General features: G+C 42.0%; 1 protein-coding gene across 1 annotated transcript; it reads right to left on the reverse strand.

The window, feature by feature from the left end:
• Nucleotides 1-1,716: 1,716 nt before the first annotated feature.
• Nucleotides 1,717-27,400, reverse strand: atg3 (autophagy related 3). The gene is made up of 11 exons (XM_033033050.1): nt 27,182-27,400; nt 23,307-23,348; nt 21,113-21,162; nt 17,497-17,567; nt 16,949-17,056; nt 14,330-14,467; nt 13,788-13,825; nt 7,547-7,702; nt 7,138-7,265; nt 6,746-6,814; nt 1,717-2,168 (listed from the first exon to the last, which is right to left on the reverse strand). Exons 1-11 carry the CDS (start codon nt 27,251-27,253, stop codon nt 2,087-2,089), a joined length of 954 nt encoding a protein of 317 aa, XP_032888941.1. The 5' UTR covers nt 27,254-27,400; the 3' UTR covers nt 1,717-2,086.
• Between the last annotated feature and the right edge of the window lie 71 nt (nt 27,401-27,471).

The following is a 27,471-nucleotide window of genomic DNA, read 5'->3' on the forward strand; positions in this document are numbered from 1 at the left end:
GACATTGTGGGAAGTTCAGGAAGAAATTCTGGAAGACTGGAACTTGTCTAATGTGGTGTCGTTATTTAAGAAGGGCTGCAAAGCCAAGCAAGGAACGACAGGCCAGTGAGCCTAACATTAGTGATGGGAAAGTTACTGGAGAGGATTGAGGGACAGGTTCTACCACCATTGGAGATAAACAGACTAGTTTTTTCATAGGAAATCTCATCGCATAAATTCAATCTGGTTATTTAAAGAGGTGACAGAGGATTGGCCAAGGCAGGGGAGGAAGTGTTGTCAACATGGACCTTAGCAAGTCATTTGGCAAAGTCCCACATGCTAATGACCTCCTCTGGAAGATTAAATCACGAGTTTGAGGGCGAGCTAGTCCTGGGAACAAATTAGCTTGAAGGTAGGAAGGGAGGGTGCTAGTGGAGGGTTACTTTTCAGATTGGAACCCTGTAACAAGGGGAGTACCAGAGGAATTATTGCTAAGATTTGTCATCTATATTAATGATTTGAAGAATGTAATTGGCATGGTTCATAAGTTAGCAGAGATACCAACATTGGTGGCATTGTGGACAGTGGAGGAGGTTATCTAAGATTACAACAGGATCTAGATAAACTGGGGAAGTGGGTGGTGAAGTAGCCCTGTTGAAGATTACAAAGGAAGCAAATATGAGCAGAACGTTGAAGTTAATTATTTATATGGAATGGACAATGGAATTTAAGTATGGCAAGCACAAAATATTTAAACCAGGGCAGGACTTGCATAGTAAATGATAGGACCCCAAGAGCATTGCAAAGCAGATTTAAAAGACATTTGAACAGGTATGTGGTAGAAAAGGCTTATGCAGGACATGGCCAAGTGCAGGCAGGTGGTTCTGGTGTAGATGGGGCATCTTGGACAGCATGGACAAGTTGGGCTGAAGGGCCTGTTCCTGTACTGTATGACACCAAGCGATACAGTTAAAGTGGCAGGGTGGTGAAGGTGGTGTTTAGCAATGCTTGCCTTCATTGATCAGGACATTGACTACAGGAATTGGGACATCATTTTAAAATCATATGTGCAGTTGTGGTCACCCAACTATAGGATGGATGGCATTAAACTGAAAAGGGTGCAGAAAAGATTTGAGGATGTTATCCGGGACAGGAGGGCTTGAGCTACAAGGAGACTGGAAAGGCTAGGATGTATTTTTCCCCTGAGTGTATGAGAGTGAGAGATGATCTTATAAAGGTATACAACAACCATGACAATCACCGCAGAAACGTTGAATGGTGACAGTCTTCTTTCCAGGGTCGGAGAATGTAAAACAAGAGGACATAGAGTTAAGGAGCTAGGGAAAAGATTTAAAAAGGGAACTGTGGGGCAATATTTTCCACACTGAGGGCGCCGGATGTGTGAAAAGTGTTGTAAGGGGAAGCTGCAGAGGCAGTAATAATTCAAAACTTTCGATATTTGGAAAAAAAGAGGCATTTGGGACAAACAAAGGCAAATGGAACCAGCTCAGGTAGACATCTTGGTTGGTATGGATGAGTTGGGCTGAAGGGCCCGTTTCTGTGCTGTATATCTCTGAATATTTATTGTTATCCTCCAGTTTCATATTTTAAATCTAGCCCACCTTGCTTACTTGTGCAACGCTAATTATATTCATTCTTTTTTTTTCCCCCAACTGTGTCAACCGTCTTTTACTCGAATGACGCAAGTTTCTTTTTCGCAAAAGATAAAACATTAAAAACGTTGTCATATTTTTTATTTGTATTCTGTAAATATAAACAAGTTTAATTGAGATAAACATTCTATTTTCAAAATGCAATGGAAACATGAATTACAGAGTGTGTATTTGATTTAAGTAGTTCACTCAAGAGTAGAACGGGAAGCACAGAATGTAGGTTTCATGGAACAAAAATGTCTTTATACACACCACTTCTCAGCAATCTCATTACAGAACTGCATTACGGAACTTCTGTAAAAAGGGAACTGAATTTGAACAAGCAAATGGTCAGAATGAGGTTGACTAAACTGCTAGCTAAGATTGAAAGGCTACACAATTTTGCCAACCCAGCAGACATTCGGAGAATGTTTTGATTAGGTGAACCTTTAGAGTTACATGGTGAAGTGCCTTGTGTAATCATATTCAATGGTTGGAATGACTGCCTGAACAAACTTCAAAAAAATAAGAAGGTACCTGAAAAACAATGTTAAGGAAACATCATTGACAACCAATACAATGAATAATTGCACCGTTTATTTTGTTTTAGTTATATATCTATCTATCACTGTGTACATTTGATCCACTCAGATCGTGAAACTAAACAGGGCAACATGGTGCTGGTGTTGCTGCCTCCCAGCGACAGAGACCTGGGTTCGATCCTGACCTTCAGTGCTGTCTGTGTGGAATTTGTACGTTCTCCCCGGTTGGTTTCTTTCGAATGCTCTGGTTTCCTCCCACATCCCAAAGGCGTGTGGGTTTGTAGACAGAATTGGCCTTGGTAAATTGCCCATAATGTGCAGAGAGTGGATGAGAAAGTGGAATAACATAGAACTAGTGTGAATGGGTGATCGATGGTCGGCATGGTCTCAGTGGGCTGTAGGGCCTGTATCCATGCTGTGACTTTGACTCAGTAAGCATTGCTCCAGCAGTTACAATGAATAGCATACTGATTGCAGTTCTGCATAGTTTAAACACAGGCCCTCAGTGGCCAGTGTGAGAGTTAGGGCACGTTGATTGGACACATTATGAGTTATATCACTGGTGGAGTTGGGAGGGCCGACTATGCAACCACATCCAGTGGAAATGTCAAATAGGAAAAACAAACTGGGTGTGAAATAAAATTAGAAAATGGTGAGACAGTCAGTGGAGACAGTGAATGAGTTAATTTATTACCAAGACTAGTAAAGGGAGAAGACAAGTATGTTTTAAGTTGCAGAGAAAGGAGAAGAGTGGTGTAAAGGAATGTCTATGATAGGGAGATTGGGATAATGCAGATGAAACACTCGGTGCCATCATAGAGAGGGTGGTGACAGCCTGTTGATCAGTCGATCTGACTGATGGTGTAGATGGAGAGAGATGATACGAACAAAGAGAAGGGAAAACTCAAGCTGGAATATAAGGTACATTCACCACAATCGCCAGAAGCCCCAAAACAAAACAATGCTCAAGCAAGTCTACTAACTGAGAAAAAAAAGATTGACACATTAAAACTGCCTGGTTCTAACACATGCAGGAAAGGCTGGTTATCTCAATTGCTGAATTCAGTATTGCAATCTCAACATGTAGTTCCTACAATTTCCTTTTCACCTCTAGCCTTCACCATAGCCATAGAGTCATACAGGGTGGAAACAGGCCCTTTGGCCCAACTTGCACATACCGACCAATATGTCCCATCTACCCCCCCTGCATTTGGCCCATATCCCTCTAAACCTATCCTATCTATGTACCTATCTGTGTACATTTACTCCACCTATTGGCCAATTATCCCACCCTTCACCTGTATTTTAGAGCAACTTGTATTGGAGCCTACCAGGGTAAAGGCAATTCTGGATTTAGTGTTGTGTAATGAACCGGATTTGATAAGGGAACTTGAGGTTAAGGAGCCATTAGGAGGTAGTGACCATAACATGGTAAGTTTTAATCTACAATTGGAGAGGGATATGGGTAAATCGGAGGTGTTAGTGTTACAGTTGAACAAAGGAGACTATGAAGCCATGAGGGGGGAGCTGGCCAAAGTTGATTGGAAAGATAGCCTAGCAGGGATGACAGTGGAACAATAATGTCAGGTATTTCTGGGAATAATGCAGAAGGTGCAGGATCAGTTCCTTCCAAAGAGGAAGAAATGTTCCAAGGGGAGTAAGGGGGGGGGACCGTGGCTGACAAGTCAGGGGCAGTATAAAAATAAAAGAGAAGTACAACGTAGCAAAGATGAGCGGGAAGCAAGAGGATTGGGTAATGTTTAAAGAGCAACAGAAGATAACTAAAAAGGCAATACGGGGAGAAAAGATGAGGTACGAAGGTAAGCTAGCCAAGAATATAAAGGAGGATAGTAAAAGCTTCTTTAGGTATGTGAAGAGGAAAAAATTAGTTAAGACCAAAGTTGGACCCTTGAAGACTGAAAAAGGTGAATTTATTATGGGGAACAAGGAAATGGCAGACGAGTTGAACAAGTACTTTGGATCCCTTCACTATGGAGGACACAAACAATCTTCCTGATATAGTAGTGGCCAGAGGATCTGGGGTGAGGAACTGAAGGAAATCTACATTAGGCAGGAAATGGTGTTGGGTAGACTGATGGGACTGAAGGCTGATAAATCCCCAGGGCCTGATGGTCTGCATCCCAGGGTACTTAAGGAAGTGGCTCTAGAAATCGTGGATCATTTTCCAATGTTCTACAGATTCAGGATCAGTTCCTGTGGATTGGAGGGTAGCTAATGTAATCCCACTTTTTAAGAAAGGCGGTAGGGAGAAAACAGGGAATTATAGGTCAGTTAACCTGACATCGGTGGTGGGCAAAATGCTGGAGTCAATCATAAAAGATGAAATAGTGGCACATTTGGATAGCAGTAACAGGATCGGTCCGAGTCAGCATGGATTTACGAAGGGGAAAAGATGCTTGACTAATCTTCTGGAATTTTTTGAGGATGTAACTAGGAAAATGGACAAGGGAGAGCCAGTGGATATAATGTACCTGTACTTTCAGAAAGCATTTGATAAGGTCCCACATAGAAGATTAGTGGGCAAAATTAGGGCACATGGTATTGGGGGTAGAGTGCTGACATGGATAGAAAATTGGTTGGCAGGCAGGAAACAAAGAGTAGGGATTAACAGGTCCCTTTCAGAATGGCAGGCAGTGACTAGTGGGGGTATCGCAAGGCTCAGTGCTGGGACCGCAGCTATTTACAATATACATCAATGATTTAGATGAAGGGATTCAAAGTAACATTAGCAAATTTGCAGAAGACACAAAGCTGGGTGGCAATGTGAACTGTAAGGAGGATGCTATGAGAATGCAGGGTGACTTGGACAAGTTGGGTGAATGGGCAGATGCATGGCAGATGCAGTTTAATGTCAATAAATGTGAGGTTATCCACTTTGGTCGCAAAAACAGGAAGGCAGATTATTATCTAAATGGTGTCAAGTTGGGAAAAGAGGAAGTACAACGGTATCTGGGGGTCCTTGATCATCAGTCAATGAAAGTAAGCATGCAGGTACAGCAGGCAGTGAAGACAGCGAATGGCATGTTGGCCTTCATAACAAGAGGAGTTGAGTATAGGAGCAAAGAGGTCCTTCTGCAGTTGTACAGGGCCCTAGTGAGACCACGCCTGGAGTATTGTGTGCAGCTTTGGTCCTCTAATTTGAGGAAGGACATTCTTGCTATTGAGGGAGTGCAGCGTAGGTTTACAAGGTTAATTCCTGGGATGGCGGGACTGTCATATGCTGAGAGAATGGAGCGGCTGGGCTTGTAAACTCTGGAATAGAAGGATGAGGGGGATCTTATTGAAACATATAAGATTATTAAGGGTTTGGACACTCTAGAGGCAGGAAACATGTTCCCGATGTTGGGGGAAGTCCAGAACCAGGGGCCACAGTTTAAGCCATTTAGAACAGAGATGAGGAAATACCTTTTGACACAAAGAGTTGTGAGTCAAGTTGGGAAAAGAGGAAGTACAACGGTATCTGGGGGTCCTTGATCATCTGTCTCAGAGGGCGGTGGAGGCCGGTTCTCTGGATACTTTCAAGACAGCTAGGTAGGGCTCTTAAAGATAGCGGAGTCAGGGGATATGGGGAGAAGGCGGGAACGGGGTACTGATTGGGGATGATCAGCCATGATCACATTGAATGGCGGTGTTGGCTCAAAGGGCCGAATGGCCAACTCCTATTGTCTATTCACTTGCCGAGCTTTGTCCCACCCCCACCTCTCCTTTCCAGCTTTCTCTCCCCCCTCCAATTGGTTTGAAGTGTCCCAACCCGAAACATCGCCTGTACATTCCCTCCCCAAATGCTACCTGACGCGCTGGGTTCCCCCAGCACTTTGTGTGTTGCTATTTTCGACATTCCATTTCATATTTCCAGCAACTGCTATGAACAGCATCTCAGTTGCAGTACTGATTTAACTCCCCCTTCTGTTCTCATTCACCTCACTCTTTTCCCACCTGCTTTGAAAAGCACCAACAGTATTTTTGTCACATCGATTGCCTAGATTTCCATGCAATAAGACATTCCTATCATCTTTCCACCCACCTCCTTTCTCGACAACTTTAAAATACGCTTCTTTTTTCACTTTCTCGTTCTGATGAAAAGTTATCAACTTGAAATATTTCAGTTTCTCTCTCCACAGATGCAGCCTGACCTGCTAAATACCTCCAACATTTTCAATTTTTTATAACAGCTGGCTGTGCCACCATTACTACAAGTGGCCAACTAACAGTAGAAGTGTCTGTGCAGGATCGGATTTACCTATAAGCTAGACAAGTTTAAGCTTAAGGCCTCGAGGTCTAGGGGGGCCTCCGGCCAAGGCAGGACACCCACCGTTCAACTCTGGGTGGGCCCCCCTCTATCCCTCTCTCTCTCTCTCCATCTCCCCCCGCTATCCGTGTCCGGGCCGCCGTAGCTCCGTAGCTGCTGCCTTCTGCACGTGTGAAGGCGTTAGGCATTAATTCAGCAAGCTCAAATCAGACTTTCAAGGCCTTCAAACGGTTGTTGATGGGAAACTTTCAAAAACATTAGATCCATGCAAGTAATCAAAATCATGATCAATTCAAGGATACATGTGTACACCAAGTTCACCTCCGCCTTCTGCAACTGTTTCAATTATTTTTTTCATGACCTCTGCGTGTCTGCAATGCAAGAAACAGGTTGCCTTTAAACTGCATTGTAGACCGTGCAGACCATAGAGTACATGCAAGAAATATCTCAGAACTAATTTTAAGTTTTTACATTCATTTGTGAGTGACGGAAAAATCTATAATACTACTATGAACAGAAACCTTGTTGCAAACTGAACAGGAAGAAGAAATACAGAACTGCAGTTGCTGATTTACACTGAAGGTAGACGGAAAATGCTAATTTCATACCCTCTCATTCGCGTAAATACTTCTTCAATTGTCCATTTGTACTTAATCTGAACAATTAATCCTTAATTTGAAAACAAAGCACGTACCTGCAGGGATGAACAGAGCACATTGAAGGTGGAGGTAAGTGGGGATGATTTTCAATTGTCACTGTCTTTTTGACATGGTCCTGACTAATGTCCTCATACATTGCTTCAACTGTCAGTGGGAGTCGTTGCTGGAAGTAAAAGATGCCCAAGTAAAGGAAGTACTAACATTATCATATGTAGCTTTAAATGCATAATCTTTCTTTATAGAGGATGATATTGAAAACAACAACAGTGCGGACTCAGTGGGCAGAAGGGCCTATTTCTGCAATGTATCTCTAAACTAAACACTGTTGAATGTGCCTTCACCACCAACCCTGGCAGCATGTTCCAGGCATACGTCCCTCTGTAAAAAATCTTGCCACGCACATCTTTTACAGAAAGCAAAATCAATTCGTACTAATTTATTTACCTCATCATAGCCGAATAACCAAAGTCTTGGTGTCTGGTAATACTTGTCGTATGTTATGTATAAATCATATGTTCTAGTTTGAAGAATTCCATCTTCGCCAGCAGAATCTGCTTTCGGCTTGGTCACCTCTACAATCTTACTGGTATCCAGGGTTGCCTGGTGTAAAAAATAAATGACGTTTCAATCATTCATCATAATAAGCTCAACTGCAACATTTAAGTAAAATCTAGCTTTCTCTCGCCCAATTTCCATTTTCTTAATCTTTACAATCATGAATAACCTCCACAACCAGAAATCTATAAAATAAAAAGCTCATCTAAAGATACTCAAGGAACTAGTTGACAGAAATAATGGATAACTGACCACTCAGAGTCATAGATTTGTACAGTGTAGAAACAGGCCCAACTTGCCCACACTGACCTACATGTCCTGTGTTTCTACATTCCAGATAGGTTTTTAAAAATGTTGGTTTCTTGTTGTTTTTTTCAGACAATTTAAACTGCATACAATGCCTCAATATGCAGCTTGGCAAATATGACAATAGGTTTTTAAATAACATAATTAATGAACATGAATGAATGAACCTTTTCACACAAAGAGTGGTGGGTGTATGGAACGAGCTGCCAGAGGAGTTAGTTGAGGCAGGTACTATTGTAGCGTTTAAGGAATATTTAGACAGATACATGGTTTAGACAGGTTTAGAGGGATATGGGTGAAACACAGGCAGGGGGATGAGTGAAGATGGCTCTTTCAAGCTTCTGACCCATCATTTATTTATTTGCCTCTGTACTCCACAATTTCAGATTTGTAACAGTAAAAATCACATGTGGTTAAAGTGCACATTGTCAGATTTTATTAAAGGGTATTTTTATACATTTTGGTTTCACCATGAAGAAATTACAGCTGTGTTTATACATAGTCCCCAAATTTCAGGGCACCATAATGCTTTGGACACATGGCTTCACAGGTGTTTTTAATTGCTCAGGTGTGTTTAAATGCCCCCTTAATGCAGGTATAAGAGAGTTCTCAGCACCTCGTCTTTCCTCCAGTCTTTCCATCACCTTTGGAAACTTTTATTGCTGTTTATCAACGTGAGGGCCAAAGTTGTGCCAATGAAAGTCAGAGAAGCCATTATGAGACTGAGAAACAAGAATAAAACCGTTAGAGGCATCAGCCAAACGTTATGCTTACCAAAATCAATAAGGAGAAAGAGAGCACCGGTGAGCTTACTAATCACCAAGACCTCAACAGCTGATGACAGAAGAATTCTCTCTATAATAAAGAAAAATCCCTAAACACCTGTCCGACAGATCAGAAACACTCTTCAGGAATCAGGTGTGGATTTGTCAATGACCACTGTCTTCAGAATACTTCATGAACAGAATTACAGAGGCTACACTGCAAGATGCAAACCACTGGTTAGCCGCAAAAAATAGGATGGCCAGGTTACAGTTTGCGAAGAAGTACTTAAAAGAGCAACCACAGTTCTGGAAAAAGGTCTTGTGGACAGATGAGACGAAGATTAACTTATATCAGTGATGGCAAGAGCGAAGTATGGAGGAGAGAAGGAACTGCCCAAGATCCAAAGCATACCACCTCATCTGTGAAACACGGTGGTGGGGGTGTAATGGCCTGGGCATGTATGGCTGCTGAAGGTACTGGCTCACTTATCTTCATTGATGATACAACGGGGTACTGATTGGGGATGATCACATTGAATGGCGGTGCAGGCTCGAATGGCCTACTCCTGCACCTATTGTCTATTAACTGCTGATGGTGGTAGCATAATGAATTCTGAAGTGTATAGACACATCCTATCTGCTCAAGTTCGAACAAATGCCTCAAAACTCATTGGCTGGCGGTTCATTCAACAGCAAGACAATGATCCCAAACATAAAGCAACAAAGGAGTTTTTCAAAGCTAAAAAATGGTCAATTCTTGAGTGGCCAAGTCAATCACCCAATCTGAACTCAATTGAGCATGACTTTTATATGCTGAAGAAAAAACTGAAGGGAACTAGCCCCTAAAACAAGCATAAGTTAAAGATGGCTGCAATATAGGCCTGGCAGAGCATCACCAGAGAAGACACCCAGCAACTGGTGATGTCCATGAATCGCAGACTTCAAGCAGTCATTGCATGCAAAGGATATGCAACAAAATACTAAACATGACTACTTTCATTTACATGACATTGCTGTGTCCCAAACATTATGGTGCCCTGAAATGGGGGGACTATGTATAAATACTGTTGTAATTTCTACATGGTGAAACCAAAATGTATAAAAATGGCCTTTGTTAAAATCTGACGATGTGTACTTTAACCTCATGTGATTTTTTTCTATTAGAAATCTCAAATTGTGGAGTACAGAGGCAAATAAATAGTGTTTGTCCCAAACATTATGGAGGGCACTGTAAATACAATCAAGTTAATTTCAAGTACAATAGGTGGAGCAAAGGGGAAGATATAGAGTGCAGATATAGTTCTTGGCATTGTGGCGCATCAGTTCCGAAGTCCACTGTCCGCAATGGGGTAGAGGTGAATCCGAGCTACTACTCTAGCTAAAGGAAGGACCGTTCAGAAGCCTGATAACGGAAGGGAAGAAGCTGTTCCTGAGTCTGCTGGTGTGCTCTTTCAAGCTTCTGTACCTTCTGCCAGATGGGAGCGAGGAGAAGGAGGAATGGCCTGGCTGAGACAGGTCTTTGATTAAGTTGGCTGCTTTTCAGAGGAAGAGTAAAGTGTACATGGAGTCAACCCCACGTGTGTAGGTGGAAAAAGGCAAAAAGGAACAGCATTGTTGAAGTGTTGGCGCAGTGCCAACGGAACAGCCAGGACTCATCATCAGCAGCAAACCCGCGGGCGGGGACTTGACAGCAGAAAAGGCCGTCCACGTGATCAGCAAGCACGTCCTTGCCGTAAACATGATCGCAAGCACGCTGAGAAACAGTACACTCCTGAAAGCATGCTCCGACAATCTCAGCTTACTGGGCACTGGTCATCAGGAGCCGATAACATGGCAAGAAACATTCTTCCAACACCAGCAAACCTGACCTTTAAGTCATCTTTAAAATGACAGAGGCGTTAAAACCTGTCAGATTGTTTATTAGAGCCATAAATAAAAGTATGGATGAGACTGATATCAAGAGAGAGTGGGACAGTAAGGTTTGTCCGAGATAAGCAAACAGTTATGATTTATTTGGTGGTCTATCAATTTTAAGCTACCGATATAGGTATTAGAGGAAGGAAAATTTAACAGACTGGTGATATGAACCTCCACAAAAGGACACAAGTGCTGGAGTAACTCAGTGGGTCAGGTAGCGTTTCTGGAGAACATGGGTAGGTGTTGTTTCAGGTTGCCCATCAATAAAAGGGCTGGAGTAACTCAGCAGGTCAGGCAACTTCTCTGAAGAACACGATAGGTTACCTAGGGTCGAGACTATTCTTCAGTTCTTCAGACTGATTGTGGTGAGGGGGGAGCGAGGAGGAAAGAAAGCTGGATGAGAGGAAGGGCAGGCCAAAGCGTGGTAGGTAATAGCCTTCACAATCCTTAGTTTGTGGGTCAGAGAGAAAATAAAAATCTCAGCTTTCCTGTAAAATGATTGCCTCATTGACCTATCTTTCCTGTGCTGCCAGCTGCGTTCATTATGCAATACTTGAGCAAGAGGAGGAAGTTAAGAGCAATAGTTGAACTAAATCTTCATGTTGTAATCCACAATGATTTTAAGGAGAGAAGTATTTTAGGTTGTAATATGGTGGCAAACAGCAACAATTCCAGGCCACTAACATCAGGTAGTTTGGGACTCATCACCGAGTCCAGAGACAGAGCACAAACTCAAAGCCTATCAGTTTTTTTTAAAGAGAAGTACAGCATGGAAACATGTCTTTGGTCACTGATTTACACTAATCTATTGTAGAAACAAAGAACTGCAGATGCAGGTTTATATCAAAGGTAGACACAAAGTGCTGGAGTAACTCAGCAGGACAGGCAGCATGTCAGGAGAAAAAGGATGGGTGACATTTCAGGTCAGGAATTGAAAGCTCAGGATCTGAAGAAGGGTCCCGACCCCAAAAGGTCACCCGTCCTTTTTCTCCAGAGATGCTGCCTGACCCGCTGAGTTACTCCAGCACTTTGTGTCCAGCTTTACACTAATCTATTCATTAATTCCTCACAGATTCTACCACTCACCTATACATTGGGGGCAATTTAGAAGCCAATTAACCTATTTGCGACATTGGGGGAAAGCAGATCACCCGGAGGAAACCCACGGTGTCAGAGGAAATGTGCAAACTCCACTCGGAAGTGAGATGGAACCCGGCTCTCTGGTGCCATGAGGCGGCAGCACTACCAGCTGACCCACCGAGCTGTTTAAGAAGGAACTGCAGATGCTGGAAAATCGAAGGTACACCAAAAAGCTGGAGAAACTCAGCGGGTGCAGCAGCATCTATAGAGCGAAGGAAATAGGCAACGTTTCAAGCCGAAACCCTTCTTCAGACCGAGCTGGCCGTTTACTTTTTTTTAATATTCAATTGCTTATACTCAACGTGGATGAAGAGCAAACTCATTCATTTGGCTGAGTGTGAATTGCAGTGAGCAGTGCTTTCCTGGTGATGGTACGTGATGATTGGGTGTACTGGCATCTCTAAAAATTAAATCATGATTGTGCTTTCAGGCCATGTGATGTGCACCTTTCTGTATGTAGAAAAAGTCACTGGCCGCAAGAGAAAAGTGTCTGTTTGCTGACACTTTCTGGATGTTGCTGACTATTAACTATTGCTAATGTTAATATTGTGATTATTAACGGCACAGTGGCAGATTTGCCCACCTTACAGCACCAGAGACCCAAATTCGATCCCAACTACGGGTGTTGAGTGTATGGAGTTTGTACGTTCTCCCTGTGACCGCGTGTGGTTTTCTCTAGGTGCTCTGGTTTCCTTCAACACTCCAAAGATGTGCGGGTTTGTAGTTTAATTGGCTTCTGTAAACTGTCCCAAGTGTGTAGGTTAAAGCTAGTGTATGGGTGAATGTTGGTCAGCGTGGGCTCAGTGGGCTGAAGGGCCAGTTTCCACGCTGTCTAAACTAAACAAGTAACTTTAAAAATATATACTCGACAAAATATCAAAGAATACCAATGAAATATAGCTGCAAACGCATAATTCAGAATAATTAACGATACCATAATCAGTATTTGTGAACAAACATTTAACTTGTGCACATCTTTAAGGTAAAAAAAGCCAAGGTTTTCATTTAACACAGGGTATACTGTGGATGCTTAATTCAGGTAACATTGGGGATAAAGTAACAGTGCAGAACATATTTGTCCTTGTGCTTGCCGTATTGGGTACTGTGTAATGGTCAAGAGTGTTTTATTGTCATATGTCCCAAAACAGAACAATGAAATTCTAACTTGTAGGTGGACAGGAGGCAGGGACACTCCAAAGTCAATCCATCTAATCTGCTGCCTGAACCGCTGAGTTACTCCAGGACCTGGTGTCTTTTTTGAACACCAGCATCTATAGTTCTTTGTTTCTACATTTTACTGCTCCAGTGTGAAATAGCCCTCAAGCTATGCCTACTCTCTGACGGGAGTTTTGTGAGACCCTCTCTCACTGTTCCCCCTCTGTGATTCCTGCTGCTCTCCTGTGTGAAGAGGGATCGGGACCCAAAACATGTAATCTATCTGTGTTCTTCTGTCGGAATGGAGAGTGGACGCTGGCGCGGTTTAGCTGCCGCTGCTCTCTCTTCACATTGTGTTTTTGATTTTTTGTCTTTGGATCGAATTCTGTCTTTAATTTGTGTATTGGTGATGTCTTTATTATTTATTTTACTCCGACTATATGTTTTTTTTACTCTTGTTAATTTCTGTAAGGTGTCCTTGAGACTTTGAAAGGCGCCCGCAAATAAAATTTATTATTATTATTATTATTATTAGAGATGCTGCGTGACACACTGAGTTACACCAGCACTGACTTTTTTTGCAAGCCAGCATCTGCAGTTCCTTGTTTCTACATCCAATTTGCTTCCTCTGTCATCTGCTTCTTCCCTGCCTCATTTTCTTTGATGCCATGGATTATGATACCACATATTCTGGTACTGTTTAGAAGATCTGATTTTTACAACTGTTTTAAGACTTTTTTTCCTTAAACACTCAATGTAAACTCAAATATCACACAGTAGGCGGAAAATTATCGATGAGAACAAATTAAAAATACATCTTTTCTATATTTCCGCAGTTTGCAACTTACATCATCTGCATCTTCCAACATCCCACTCTCTTCATAGGCTGCAAGAAAGGAAATATATAATCATATCAATATATTGCCATTGTGTATAGCAGAGTTCACAGAATAAAAAGCTGTTAGATTTTCTAATATAGTAATGAGAAGTACATCTTGATCTACTTTCACTATTCAGCCACCTGCTGCAATTCCGAATTCATTAAAATCGGAAACTTTATGTACCGAATAAAATGGACTCTTTAATGACATTGCACAACTGCAGGAGGCCAGTGTTTTTTGTTTTTTTTTTGCACATAGGTCAACCAAAGCAACAGGAAGCAAAGCAGAAGTGGCCATAGAGGGACCAAGAATAGAATTCAATGATGATAATAAGTAGTCCAACCAAGTACCACCCACACAATCGATGGATAAAATCAATGTGTATTCAAACATGAAATTAAGCTAATTGCGTTTAGCTAATGAACCCAATACTGGTGGCCAATAAATAAGGAAAAAAAACTGATAGTGGGCAAAAATATGGCGGGAATTTGAGCGGAGTAATGGTCAACCTTCCATGTCAGCCGCTTCCCCTTCATCTTCATCTTCATCGTTATCATCCGCACAAGCAGCGCTGCTTCCTATACACTTGGAGTTGTCCTTGCTTTCTAAAGTGATCTCTGTTACAGATTCTGTCGCGTCAGCTACACCTGCCAAATGGAAAGAAAACGTAGTGAAGAAAGACAGACAATCGTAGTTCTCTTTAGGCTTTAGAGATACAGCGCGGAACCAGGCACTTTGGTCCATCCCGACCAGCGCTCACCCCATATGCTACACACTAGGGAGAATATTTCCATTTTTCCATGATTTAATAAAAGCAAAATATAGAATTTGACTATTTTATTTACGTTGTTTGAGGATGCAACTAATTTAGAAAAAGGGAATATGTGAGGCATTGGAGAGGGTGAAGAAGAGATTGCCATAATGCTTCCTACATGCGGTGCCCTCCATAATATTTGGGACAAAGACCCATCATTTATTTATTTGCCTCTGTGCTCCACAATTTGAGATTTGAAATAGAAAAAATCACATGTGGTTAAAGTGCATATTGGCAGATTTTAATAAAGGCCATTTTTTTAAATTTTGGTTTCACCATGTGGAAATTACAGCAGTATTTATACATAGTCCCCCCATTTCAGGGCACCATAATGTTTGGGTCACAGCAAAGTCATGTAAATGAAAGTAGTCATGTTTAGTATTTTGTTGCATATCCTTTGCATGCAATGACTGCTTGACATTTGTGATTCATGGACATCGCCAGTTGCTGGGTGTCTTCTCTGGTGATGCTCTGCCAGGCCTGTATTGCAGCCATCTTTAGCTTATGCTTGTTATGGGGGCTAGTCCCCTTCAGTTTTTTCTTCAGCATATAAAAGGCATGCTCAATTGGGTTCAGATCGGTGATTGACTTGGCCACTCAAGAATTTACCATTTCTTAGCTATGAAAAACTCCTTTGGTGCTTTAGCAGTATGTTTGGGATCATTGTCTTGCTGTAGAATAAACGACAGCCAATGAAATTTGAGGCATTTGTTTGAAATTGATCAGACAGCCATACATGCCCAGGCCATGACCGTGTTTCACAGATGAGGTGGTATGCTTTGATCTTGGGCAGTTCCTTCTCTTCTCCATACTTTGTTCTTGCCATCACTCTGATATAAGTTAATCTTTGTCTCATCTGTCCACAAGACCTTTTTCCTGAACTGTGGTTGCTCTTTTAAGTACTTCATTGATTACAGCTCGGCATTTAATACAATCATCCCCTCCAAGCTGGTTGCCAAACTCGCAGAACTGGGTCTCTGCGCATCCCTCTGCAATTGGATCCTCGACTTCCTCATTCACAGACCACAGACTGTTCGTATTGGTGGAAATGTGTCAGCCTCGATAACAATCAGCACGGGAGCACCTCAAGGCTGCGTGCTCAGCCCCCTGCTGTACTCACTCTATACTCATGACTGCGTAGCCGGTCATAGTGCGAACTCCATCATCAAGTTCGCTGACGACACCACTGTTGTGGGACGTATCACTGATGGGGACGAGTCAGAGTATAGAAGAGAGATCGACCGACTGACCAAATGGTACCAGCATAATAACCTGGTCCTCAACACCAGCAAAACCAAGGAACTGATTGTGGACTTTGGAAGGGGTAGGATGGGGACCCTCAGACCCGTTTATATCAACGGGTCGATGGTGGAAAGGGTCAAGAGCTTCAAATTCCTGGGCGTGCACATCTCTGAAGATCTCTCCTGGTCCGAGAACACTGATGCAATTATAAAGAAAGCATATCAGCGCCTCTACTTCCTGAGAAGATTACGGAGAGTGGGTATGTCAAGGAGGACTCTAACTTCTACAGATGCACAGTAGAGAGCATGCTGAACGGTTACATCGTGGCTTGGTTCGACAACCTGAGAGCCCGGGAGCGGAATACACTACAAAAAGTAGTAAACACTGCCCAGTCCATCATCGGTTCTGACCTCCCTACCATCGAGGGAGTCGTTGCCTCAAAAAGGCTGGCAGCATCATCAAGGACCCACACCATCCTGGCCACACACTCATCTCCCCGCTACCTTCAGGTAGAAGGTACAGGAGCCTGAAGACTGCAACATCCAGGTTCAGAAATAGCTGCTTCCCCACAGCCATCAGGCTATTAAACTCAACTCAAACAAATCTCTGAACATTAATAGACCATTATCTGTTTATTTGCACCTTATCTGTTTATTCATTCATGTGTGCATATATTTATATAATGGTTTATGGACACACTGATCTGTTCTGTATTCATGCCTACTATATTCTGTTGTGCTGAAGCAAAGCAAGAATTTCATTGTCCTATCTGGGACACATGACAATATACTGAATCTTGAAAGTCCAGTAAAGTTCGATTAAAGATAGTCCGTGGTCTCCAATGTCAGAGGGTAGCTCAGGACTGCGATTGGGATGGCTCAGTTTCTGATAACAGCTGGGAAGAAACTGTCCCTGAATCTGGAGGTATGCGCTTTCATACTTCTGTACCTCCAATCATCTTTATGTTCCAAAATAAATCATTCCAACTGTGAATGAGTCAGGATTTAAGTGCACAAATAAATAGTGGCATGATAGTAATTCCTCCCTATGTTGTCATGCTCTCTCGCGATACCTGAATTGTGGTATGTGTCTACCCATCCGCCATCCCCATCATCTTCTTCAATGACTGCCTCAAATTCATCGGAGTATTCCATCTGTTTGCAGCGCTTATAGCAGGGAACTGAAGGAAATCAGAGAGAAACTATTACCAAATTAGTACAATATGCAGAAAATAACTCAAAGTGCTGGAAGAATTCAGCAGGTCACCCAGCATCTGTGGAGGGAATGGAAAGACGATGTTTTGTGTCAGCACCCTTCTTCAGACTCAGTGACCTGCTGAGATCCTCCAGCACTGTTTTTTTGCTCACGATTCCAGCATCTGCAGTCTCTTGTGACGACAGCAGGCATTATTATTTAGTAAAAATGACACTTGTTTTTAAAAGTTAATTGTTCACCAATATCAGTATTTGAAAATTGTTTGATAAGTGTACAACTGAAATCTGGATTTACAGAAACCAAATATGATGTCACACAAAATTTTAAATTACATGGAAACAATAATTCAAAATTATGTATTTTGGCTAAAGAAAACATAACTAATTCAGTTAGAAATGATCCTACCATTTCTCGTCAGCAGAAATTGCTTTTCCTTGGGCAAGTAGGGTTTGACTTTGGTGTCCTCGCCTGTTCCCCTAAAAATGCAAGATAAATTGATGTGTACTTTTGTCATTTAAAATGCCAGTGTACATTAACAGCATAAGAAAAAAACGACACAAAGTGCTGGAATAACTCAGTTGGTCGGTCAGTCAGCATCTCTGAGGACACGGATAGATGACATTTCTTAATCCAGCACTTTGCATCTTTCAGTCTGAAGAAGGGTGTCGACCCGAAACATCACCTATTCCTTTCCTCTAGCTGCCTGACCCGCTGAGTTACTCCAGCATTTTGACTTTATCTTCGTGTAATCCAGCATCTGCAGTACCTTCCTACACCTGAAAAATTAATATATAATCTCTGCCTTCCTTGGACAAGTGGTGGAAGATGAAACAATAGTGAGAAATGCAACGCGTTACATTTTGGCAGTAATAATAATACAGTGCATTCAGAAATATTCAGACCCCTTCACTTTTTCCACATTTTGTTGCGTTACAGCCTTATTTTTAAATTGATTAAATGCATTTTTTTTAAATCATTCATCAACACATAATACCCCTGAATGATGAAGCGAAAACGGGTGTTTAGAAATTTTTGCAAAGTCATTTAAAAAAATAAATAACTGAAATATCACATTTACATAAGTATTCAGACCCTTTACCATGACACTCAAAATTGAGCTTAGGTTCATTCTGTTTCCATTGATTATCCTTGAGATGTTTCTACAAGTTGATTGGAGTCCATCAATGGTAAATTAAATTGATTGGACATGATTTGGAAAGGCACATACCTGTCTATATAAGGTCCCACAGTTGACAGTGCAAGTTAGAGCAAAAAACAAGCCATTAAGACGAAGGAATTGTCCGTAGACCTCCGAGTCAGGATTGTGTCGAGATACAGATCTGGGGAAGGGTATAAAACAATTTCTGCAGCGTTGCAGGTCCCGAAGAGCACAGTGGCCTCCGTCATTCTTAAATGGAAGAACTTTGGAACCACCAGAACTCTTCATAGAGCTGGCCGCCTGGCCAATCTGAGCAATCGGGGAGAAGGGCCTTGGTCAGGGAGGTGACCAAGAACCCGATGGTCATTCTGACAGAGCTGCAGAGTTCCTCTGTGGAGATGGGAGAACCTTCCAGAAGGACAACTATATCTGCAGCACTCCACCAATCAGGCCTTCATGGTAGAGAGGCCAAGCACCTTTGGCAGCGTCTTAAGTCTTCTTGGGTATGATGCTAGAAGCTTGGCACACCTGTATTTGGGTAATGTCTCCCATTCTTCTCTGCAGATCCTCTCAAGCTGTCAGGTTGGATGGGGAGTGTCGATGCACAGCTATTTTCAGGTCCATCCAGAGATGTTCGATCGGGTTCAAATACGGGCTCTGGCTGGGCTACTCAAGGACATTCAAAGACAAACACCGATTTTCACTTTTTTATAATGGCATATTGTGTGTAGATTTATGATTTTAAAAAATGAAAAATTAATCCATTTGTTTGAAATGTTTGAAGAGCAATTGTGTACTGCTGCTTTTTGAAAATCCAGAAAAGCTGCCACAATGACCTTACTCTATGTATTACATAGGTCATTACAAACTCATAGTTGGAGAAAATATAGTAATGGATAAAGGACAAAATCAGATCGGAAAAAAGTCATTTGCAGATCGGCATGTTGTCACAAAGGAGATTCCACATGAATTTGATCTAACCTCTTAGCTAAGTGCAATCTATATTAATGTATGAAAAATCAGGAATGTAAAATTTCCAGTTTTGCTGACAATACAAAGTAAGGTAGATACGTTAGCTGTGAGGAGGATGTAAAGAGTCTGCAAAGTGATATAGACAGCTTAGTAAATAGGCAATAGAGCATAAAGGGAAAATGAAGAAGCCATTCCATATAGGTTCTTGGAACAGAATTATGCCAAGCAGCCCATCAGGTCTACTCCACCATTCAATCATTCAGTATATGTACGAGTAATAGCTAAATTTGTTATTTTATTGGGCTGCTTTTCAGATGGGAGTCCTGTAATAAGTGGTGTGCCACACGGATTGGTGCTGGTTCCACCGTTATTCATTATTTATATTAACAATTTGGACGTGAATGTAGATGTTACGATTAGTAGGTTTAGGGATAACACCAAAATTGGTGGAATAGTGGAGAGTGAAGGAGGATATATACAATTTAAATGGATCTTGATTAACTTGGCCAATGGGCAAAAGAATGGCAGATGGCGTTTAATTCAGATATATAGGTGTTGCAATTTAGTACAGCCAGCTAGGAAGGTAAATGGAAGAGTGCTTGTACAACAAAGACACCTGCGGGTATATGATTCCACGAACGTGGCGACACAAGTAGATAGGGTGACGAAGGCGGCAATTGGCATGTTTGCCTTCATAAGGGTATTGAGTATAAGGGTCAGAATGTCACGTTACAGTTATGCAAGACATTGGTAAAGCCACATCTGAAGTACTGTGTAGAATTATGTTTGCCCTGCTATAGGGAGGATGTAATTGAACTGGAAAGGATGCAAAAATGATTTAAGGATGTTAACGTGTATGGAAAGTTTAAGTTAGAAGGACAAGCTGATATATTTTTCCCTGAAGAGAAGGCTGAGAGGAGATCTTATACTGAGTATATAATTATGAGGTTTATAGGTAAACGGAATAGCTTAAAATACCCAATAGAGTACAAAATAATGAAATTTCGAGGACAGATGGGTACATGGATCAGAAAAGTTGAGGGATATGAGCCAGGTGCAGGCAAGGAGGACTAACTCAGTTGGGCAACTTGGTCGGCGTGGATGAGTTAGCTGAATGGCCTGTTGCTGTGCTATATGATTCAATGACTCTCAATAATGAGAAACCCATAAATATTGGTATTAAGGAATCTGAGCACATTGGTACACAAAATATAGAAAATTAAGGCTGTGGAAGCAATGGAGGTGCAAAATGATGAGAACAATGAAGCTACATCCAATAGGAAAAGATTAAACAGTCTGGGGCTCCTTTCTATCAAATAAATGATCCCTAATCAATAAATTTAAAGGATTTATTTTATTTAAATTAAGAGTTATGAACAATCTCTACAAAGGATAGACACAAGGAACTGCAGATGCAGGTTTACCAAGGAAAGACACAAAGTGCTGGTGTAACTCAGAAGGTCAAGCAGCATCCTTGGAGAATATGGACAGGTGACGTTTTGGGTTGGGATCCTACTTCAGAAGAAGGGTCTGAGGAAGGGGCCCAACCCAAAATGTCACCTATCCATGTTCTCCAGGGATTCTGAAAGACCCACCAATTTACTCCAGCATTGTGTGTTTTTCATTTACAAAGGATAATTGAGTCGGTAAGTACCAATGCATTTAAAAGGAAGTTTGATTAAAAAGCAGGGTGAAATGATGATGGGTTGATTAACTGGGTGAGGGGGGGGAAGAGATTAAGCACAAACACGGGAATGAAACTGTCGGGCGCTGCACTGTCTGTCTGGTTTCTGTGCTGTCATGCTGATAATCTAAAATAATTGTATGTTTCGATCTAGATTTCAGTTCTCAATTATTAATGTAATTTTTCACAATCTATTATTCACTTACCATTGCCAAGTGGGACAGTGATGGACCAGATGATCTCCTGCCACCACAAACTGCAAAAACAAAGAGGATACTTGCTAAATTGTAAATTGATGCTGGAGATACTCAGCAAACATGGTAGCGACGTCTAAAGCAAACTTTATCTTGTTTGCTTCACTGCCACAAGTTATATTTTGATTTGCAAGAGTTCTATGAATGATGTGAACATGTGTTTTAACGATATGAAATTTGTGATCTTAAACCAGAATTATTGGTCTTCAGAGATGTGAATTTAGCATAGGATACATCACCCTTTTAATAAAAAAAATACACAAGGACATATTGGCAAAAACTGCCTGTATTACATACACAGCCACTTTTGAATGCTGTACAACAGCACACAAACCTATGCGATGTTTTCATAACAAAAGTGAGATCAGTCACATACAAATGTATTGACTATAAATATGTAAATTGTTGCCTGCATCAGTGTGAGCTATGTACATATTAAACTTCTTTAAACATTTTCTGCAAACAAATGTAAGAGTGAGAAAGAAAATGGATAGCACAGGTTTAGAGGGATATGGGCCTAATGCTGGCAGGTGGGACTAGAGTAGATGGGACATGTTGATTGGTGTGGGTGGTTGGACCTGTTTCCATGCTGTATGACTCTATGAAAACATTCAGCAAATAAGTCATTTTCCCTAGTATTCCAGACTGCCAAGATCAATTTTCTAAGATCCCAATCAAAATTAATTTACTTTTGTTCACAATAATTTCTGGATGAAATTGCACCAGACATTAAACTAAACTAAGCAATACCAGGAGCACCTTCAGGGTCCACAGCACACTGACCTCTCTCTCTCTCTCTCTCTCGAGTAAGTTGTTATAGTGACTAGACCTTGCACGTTACTTTAGTAAATGTGGGATTTGTTTCTCTCTTCCTGCCTCCGCCCCCCTCACCCCCCATGGCATCCATATCACATGTTGCTTCTGTGTGAATTATGCTTCTAAGGCCTTCTCTAATTGCTGTTAACAAAAGTGTTAGGAACTGGGCTAAATCGACAGTGACCCCTTTAACAGCTGCACATGTCCCGTTTTAGTACTCGCCTTTGTGCATAAACCTTCCTAAAGCTGGTTCACATTTGATTTAGGCTCTTTTGAGAAATCTTGTACAAAGGACAAATATTGGTGTAAGCACTGCGTGCAACCAATGTTTTTGCAGAACAACAATATATTCAATCTAATTTATAGACAATTTTCTTTAAGAATAATTCAAAATATAACCCAGGTGCTTTTGAACTATAATTATTTTAAATAAATTGTGTTGATATACTAAACGTAATCAACGATCATTAAAATGAAAGGGAGATTACTAAAGGAAGATTAATTTAATCAAACCATACCATCCTATTAACAGCATGAGGAAATATTACATACAAAGGGAGATAATTGTAATATTTTGGTAAATTACCCACATATTAAATATTCTGGAGTTTTCTTCCACCTGCCGTCAACTAGCTCTTTATTCCCTTCTAATCATTTCTCACTAAAGTGGTTATCCATCTTACCCTTGTAAATATCAACATAAGCTCTCTACTACATTGCTGAATAAAGTTTATCATCTTTTCTACCACTGATGTGAAGTTAGTTGAAAGTTGCCTGGAATTATGGCTATTGCTGTTCTTTGGATTTATTCCCCTTTCTAATGTTTTCATTATATTTATCACACCAATCTAAAAAAGAGTTTAAATGCAAGACTTGGTCAGAGAATACCTGAAATTGGTTTGGACTGAGATGGCTTAAAACATAGCAGACTGGTATGTTTCCAGTAATGGCAGAGGCTTGTGCCAGAGGCACTGTCTCAGAATAAAAAGACGTTCCTTTAACGGTTTAGGATATTTTTAGGTTCTTGATTAAAAAGAGTGTCAAAGAAGGCAGGAGAATGGGGCTGGGGGGGAAGAATAGATCAGACATAATCAAATGGCGAAGCAGACTCCAATGGTCTAATTCTGCTCCCATGTCGTGTGGTCTTAATATCTTTCCTAATTTTGCAACATTTTGGACACCAAATATGACATTTATGCGGTGAATTTACATCAAATAACAATTTATATTCACTGCACCTTCTTACAGGACGCCCAAGACACATTATTCTGCATTTGTACTTCTATTTTGGGCAAACTTAAATGCATGGATTAGCATCAAAACAACTCACCTCTTCGGGGGTAATTACTCCAGTTTCTTTAAATTTTGACTCCTGCATTGAGAAAGGAATGAGAATGCACATTAATGACAAGAAAAGAAAGATATTATTAATTTAAAGGGCTGTCCCACTTGGGCGACCTAATTGGCGAGTTTAGAAGAGTTTAGGAGAGTTTGAAAAAACGACTATGTAGAAGACCCTCTTCGACTATGTTGACGACCAGCTTCAACTAGCTACGACTAACTTCGGGAAAATTGTACCGAATAGTGGAGAGTGAAGACGACCTCCTTCGATCTCCTTCGACCTCCCTTTGACTATGATGAAGACTATCTACGACTACCTTCGACTACCTACGACTAACATGCCGACCTACTATGACTAAACCTACGAGTAAAAAAAGTATAGATTTTTTTCCATGGCAAACATTTTTTACTCGCGGGCATTTTTCAACATGTTGAAAAATACGCCGCGACCTAGCTGAGGTCTCGAGTACACGGGGACTACTCTCGAGCATGAAGGAGAGTTACAAAGACCTCCTACGACCTTGTGTCGACCATGCTGCGAGTACGAGTCGAGGGCAAACTCGCCAGAACTCGCAGATTAGGTCGCCCAAGTGGGACAGCCCCTTTAGCCATGGTGGCTAACACAAGGATTGACTGGTCGTGTAAACAAAGATAGAATAATGGCTTGAGTCAGAATTACACGCAGAGAGGTTAAAGGATGCTCCTTTTATCCAAAACCCTATTGACTTCAATCTTGAATATTACTAGTACTTGAGCCTCCAAAGTCTTGGGCAAAGGTACATTAACCTCTGATGCAGAAGTCTATGATCACTCAGCTGAATAGCCAATCCTTACTTTAAGGCCACAACCTCTGGGTCAGCTGAGGTAAATATCAATTCTTTAAAAACCTGCAAGAATAGTCTTTATTTCAATATCACTACCTATTTCAAATTCACGACAGCGAAGGCCCACTCTGCTTAATCTCTCCACGTACAACAAAGTCACCATCCAAGGAAACAATCTGATTATTTTTTGGCGATACTGTCTCTAATCTTCTTGGGGAGGAAACTAGATCAATACATATTATTCCAGGTGTAGTCTCATCAAGGTCCTATTATAGTTGGAGCAAGAAGTCTCTGCTGCCAAGCTGTGCTTTAAATCAAGCTGTTTCAATACAGTTACAACACTGGCATCTAATTGCCCATTACACAACTGTAAAAGGACCAAGTGCTCGAGTAGCTCAGCGACCCAGGCAGCATCTCTGGAGAACATGGACAGGTGATGTTTCAGGTTGAGCCCTTCTTCAGATTGATTGTGTGGGGGATGGGGGGGGAAAGAAAGCTGGAAGAGGGGAGAGGCAGGACTAAATGTGGCGGGAATAGGTGGACACAAGCGAGGGAGATGGTAGTAAGATGGTTGGGACAAAGACCAGAGATAAAAACAGAGGTGTGAGACAGGATTGAATAGTTGCAGATTATGAATCCAGAGAAAGTAGCAAGCGGCAGGGGAGAGGGGAGACATGGGCATCATTCAGGCTGGGCCAGATAACTTACGATTAGCATTTACATCACAGTGCAAAGTAATGACCATATTCAACAGAAAGTCAAACACCAAGCCTTGATGTAGACTTGAGCACTATTATCACTACTGAGCAACCCAGGTTCATTATCTTGGGTTACAAGGAACTGCAGATGCTGGTGTACAAAAAAAGACAAATTGATGGAGTAACTCAGTAGGACAGGCAGCATCTTTTGAGGTGATGTTTCAGGTTGAGATCCTTTTCCAGACACTAATTTTAGAAACTGTATTTATGATACAAGCTCTAACGTCTGAAGAAGGGTTCCCGACCCGAAAACATTACCTGTTGCCTGATCCGCTGATTTACTACAGCACTTTGCATCGTTTCCTGAGACAGTAATACCTGTAAACATCAACCGGAGCAGCCATAAATCTCATGCTTACAAGATCAGGTCGGGTTCTGTGTATCCTACAATGAGTGACTCACCTCCTTATACACCAAGGTCTTTCCACCATCTAAGAGGCATGTCAAGAGCAACAATGGAATTCTCACCCCTTATTTGGATGAGAACTCAAAAAACTCTTAAGCTCCTTATCCTGCCTGACTTGCAAATCATCCAACAATTTAAACATGCAAAATACACACAATATGCTGGAGTAACTCAGCAGAACAGGCAACATCTCTGGAGAGAAGGAATGGGTGACGTTTCGGGTCAAGATCCTTCTTCAGACTGACGGGGGAGGCAGCAGATGTGGGGGTCAGGGCCTAGGGTCGGCCGGGAAGGCTGTGACGGTCGGAGAGGCGATGGATGTTGGTGCTAGTCTCGTGGCCGTGAGAGTGTCCCGGGTCTTGTCCCCGTGGTGATCGGGCAGGCGGCGCAGTCTCACAGTGCAGCCCCAGGCCTGCGAGCGGTCGAGTCAAGGAGTATATGTGGAGGGACCAGTCTGGAGGCGGGCAAGCTTGTGATCCTTGGTAGAGTCCAGTCGGTCGAGGAACAATTTATTGAGGGTGTGAATCTGGCGTAGAATTAAGTAAAGTTGGGGTCCGTTGCAGAGTGCAGTAAAGTTGTGGTCCATTGTCGAACGAAGTGAACATTTACCTCCTCTGCCAATGCTTCACCATTGTTATTTCTCCACCATCGATAAAATGTTGTTATAGTACCTGCTTCAACTACCGCCTCTGGCAGCTCGTTCCATATCCCCATAATCTGCGTGTGAAAATGTTTCCCCTCAGATTCCTATTACATCTTTCCCCTCTTACCTTAAACCTATGTCCTCCCATTCTTGATTCCCTACTCTGGATAAAAGACTGTGCATTCACCTCTGTAAGATCATCCCTCAGTGCATCTAATGCTGTGAATTTTGTAAGAATCTTAAAAGTGAAAAAATCATAATTGAGCTTCAAACTGCAATGTTTATCAAATCAAAAATCATGAGTCGTGATTTATTGAACACCCGGCACCCAAGCAATCATAATCCCAGCCAAAATAAGTCAAGATTCATTCTGTTAGTCTCTATAATGCAATACAGAACAGTGTAGCAAAGGAACAGGTCCTTTGGTCCACAATGTCCATGGTGAACACGATGTTAAAATAAACGAATCTCCCCTCCCTAACTTGATCCATTCTCAGCATGTCCTTATTCCCATCCAAAGCCTCATTAATGCCACTGTCACATCTGCCTCCACCACCACCATGCTCCAGCATGCTCCAGACACCCACCATCGTGTTCAAAATACAATTAAGTATTGAAAAGACCATTAGGCTCATGAGCACTAGCATAACACAAACCTCAACTATGAACTTTCTTTGGTTACACCGAGATCTTCAGATTTCATTGTGAACTAGTATTGGGAGTTATTACTTCATAATTTTTTTGTCTAATATAAATTGTCTATGAATACTGTGTTTACAGGCCTTTTATTCTGCTGTTATTGAGAATGTCATCGTTCCGGGTCGATACACATGACAATTAAACACTTTTGGCTCCTGTTTGCTGGCCTGACACTGCCAGGAAAGTCAGGAACCGGCTAATAAATTGCTGATCCATGTGCTCCAGACACGCTGCCCGAGTTACTTCAGCACTTTGGTGAGTTATTTATTTGTAAACTAGCATCTGTAGTTCCTAGTGCCTTGTTCCTAATACATTGCAGTTAGGTTTATTCCTGGTCGCTGAGTTACTTCAGCACTGTTATTTATTTGTAAACCAGCATCTGCTGTTCATTGTGTTTTGCTCCTCGAAATTGTAGTGGTTGCTGGGTCCTTGTTTGTTGACAGCGGGTAAATGCTCGGTTAGCCGGACTGAGGGGAGGGTCAGTGCTGTCACTGGCACTACAGGCCCTCACAGCTCTCTCTCTCTCTCACTCACCTTAAGGACGGGTGTGAGGAACTCTGCCACGCCGAGTGCAGTGCCTTTGACAGTGTTAATGACGTTCTGCATGTCTCCGGGGCCGAGCGTGCGGCGGTCACTGCCCTGCCCGCGGTTCCGTGCGCCCCGTCCCCTCCTCCTCCTCCTCCTCCCTCACTCACTCCCTCACTCACTGCTATCCCCGCCGCCGCGCTCCCGCTCCCCAACAAGTTCCGCAACCGCACTCACTCGCGCATGCGCGCACCCTCTCCTCGGCCCGGCGCGCGTGGCCGGGGAGGGACGCAGGCTCG

This window comes from Amblyraja radiata, chromosome 14, assembly GCF_010909765.2.
Source record: "Amblyraja radiata isolate CabotCenter1 chromosome 14, sAmbRad1.1.pri, whole genome shotgun sequence".
Lineage (NCBI taxonomy): Eukaryota > Metazoa > Chordata > Chondrichthyes > Rajiformes > Rajidae > Amblyraja > Amblyraja radiata.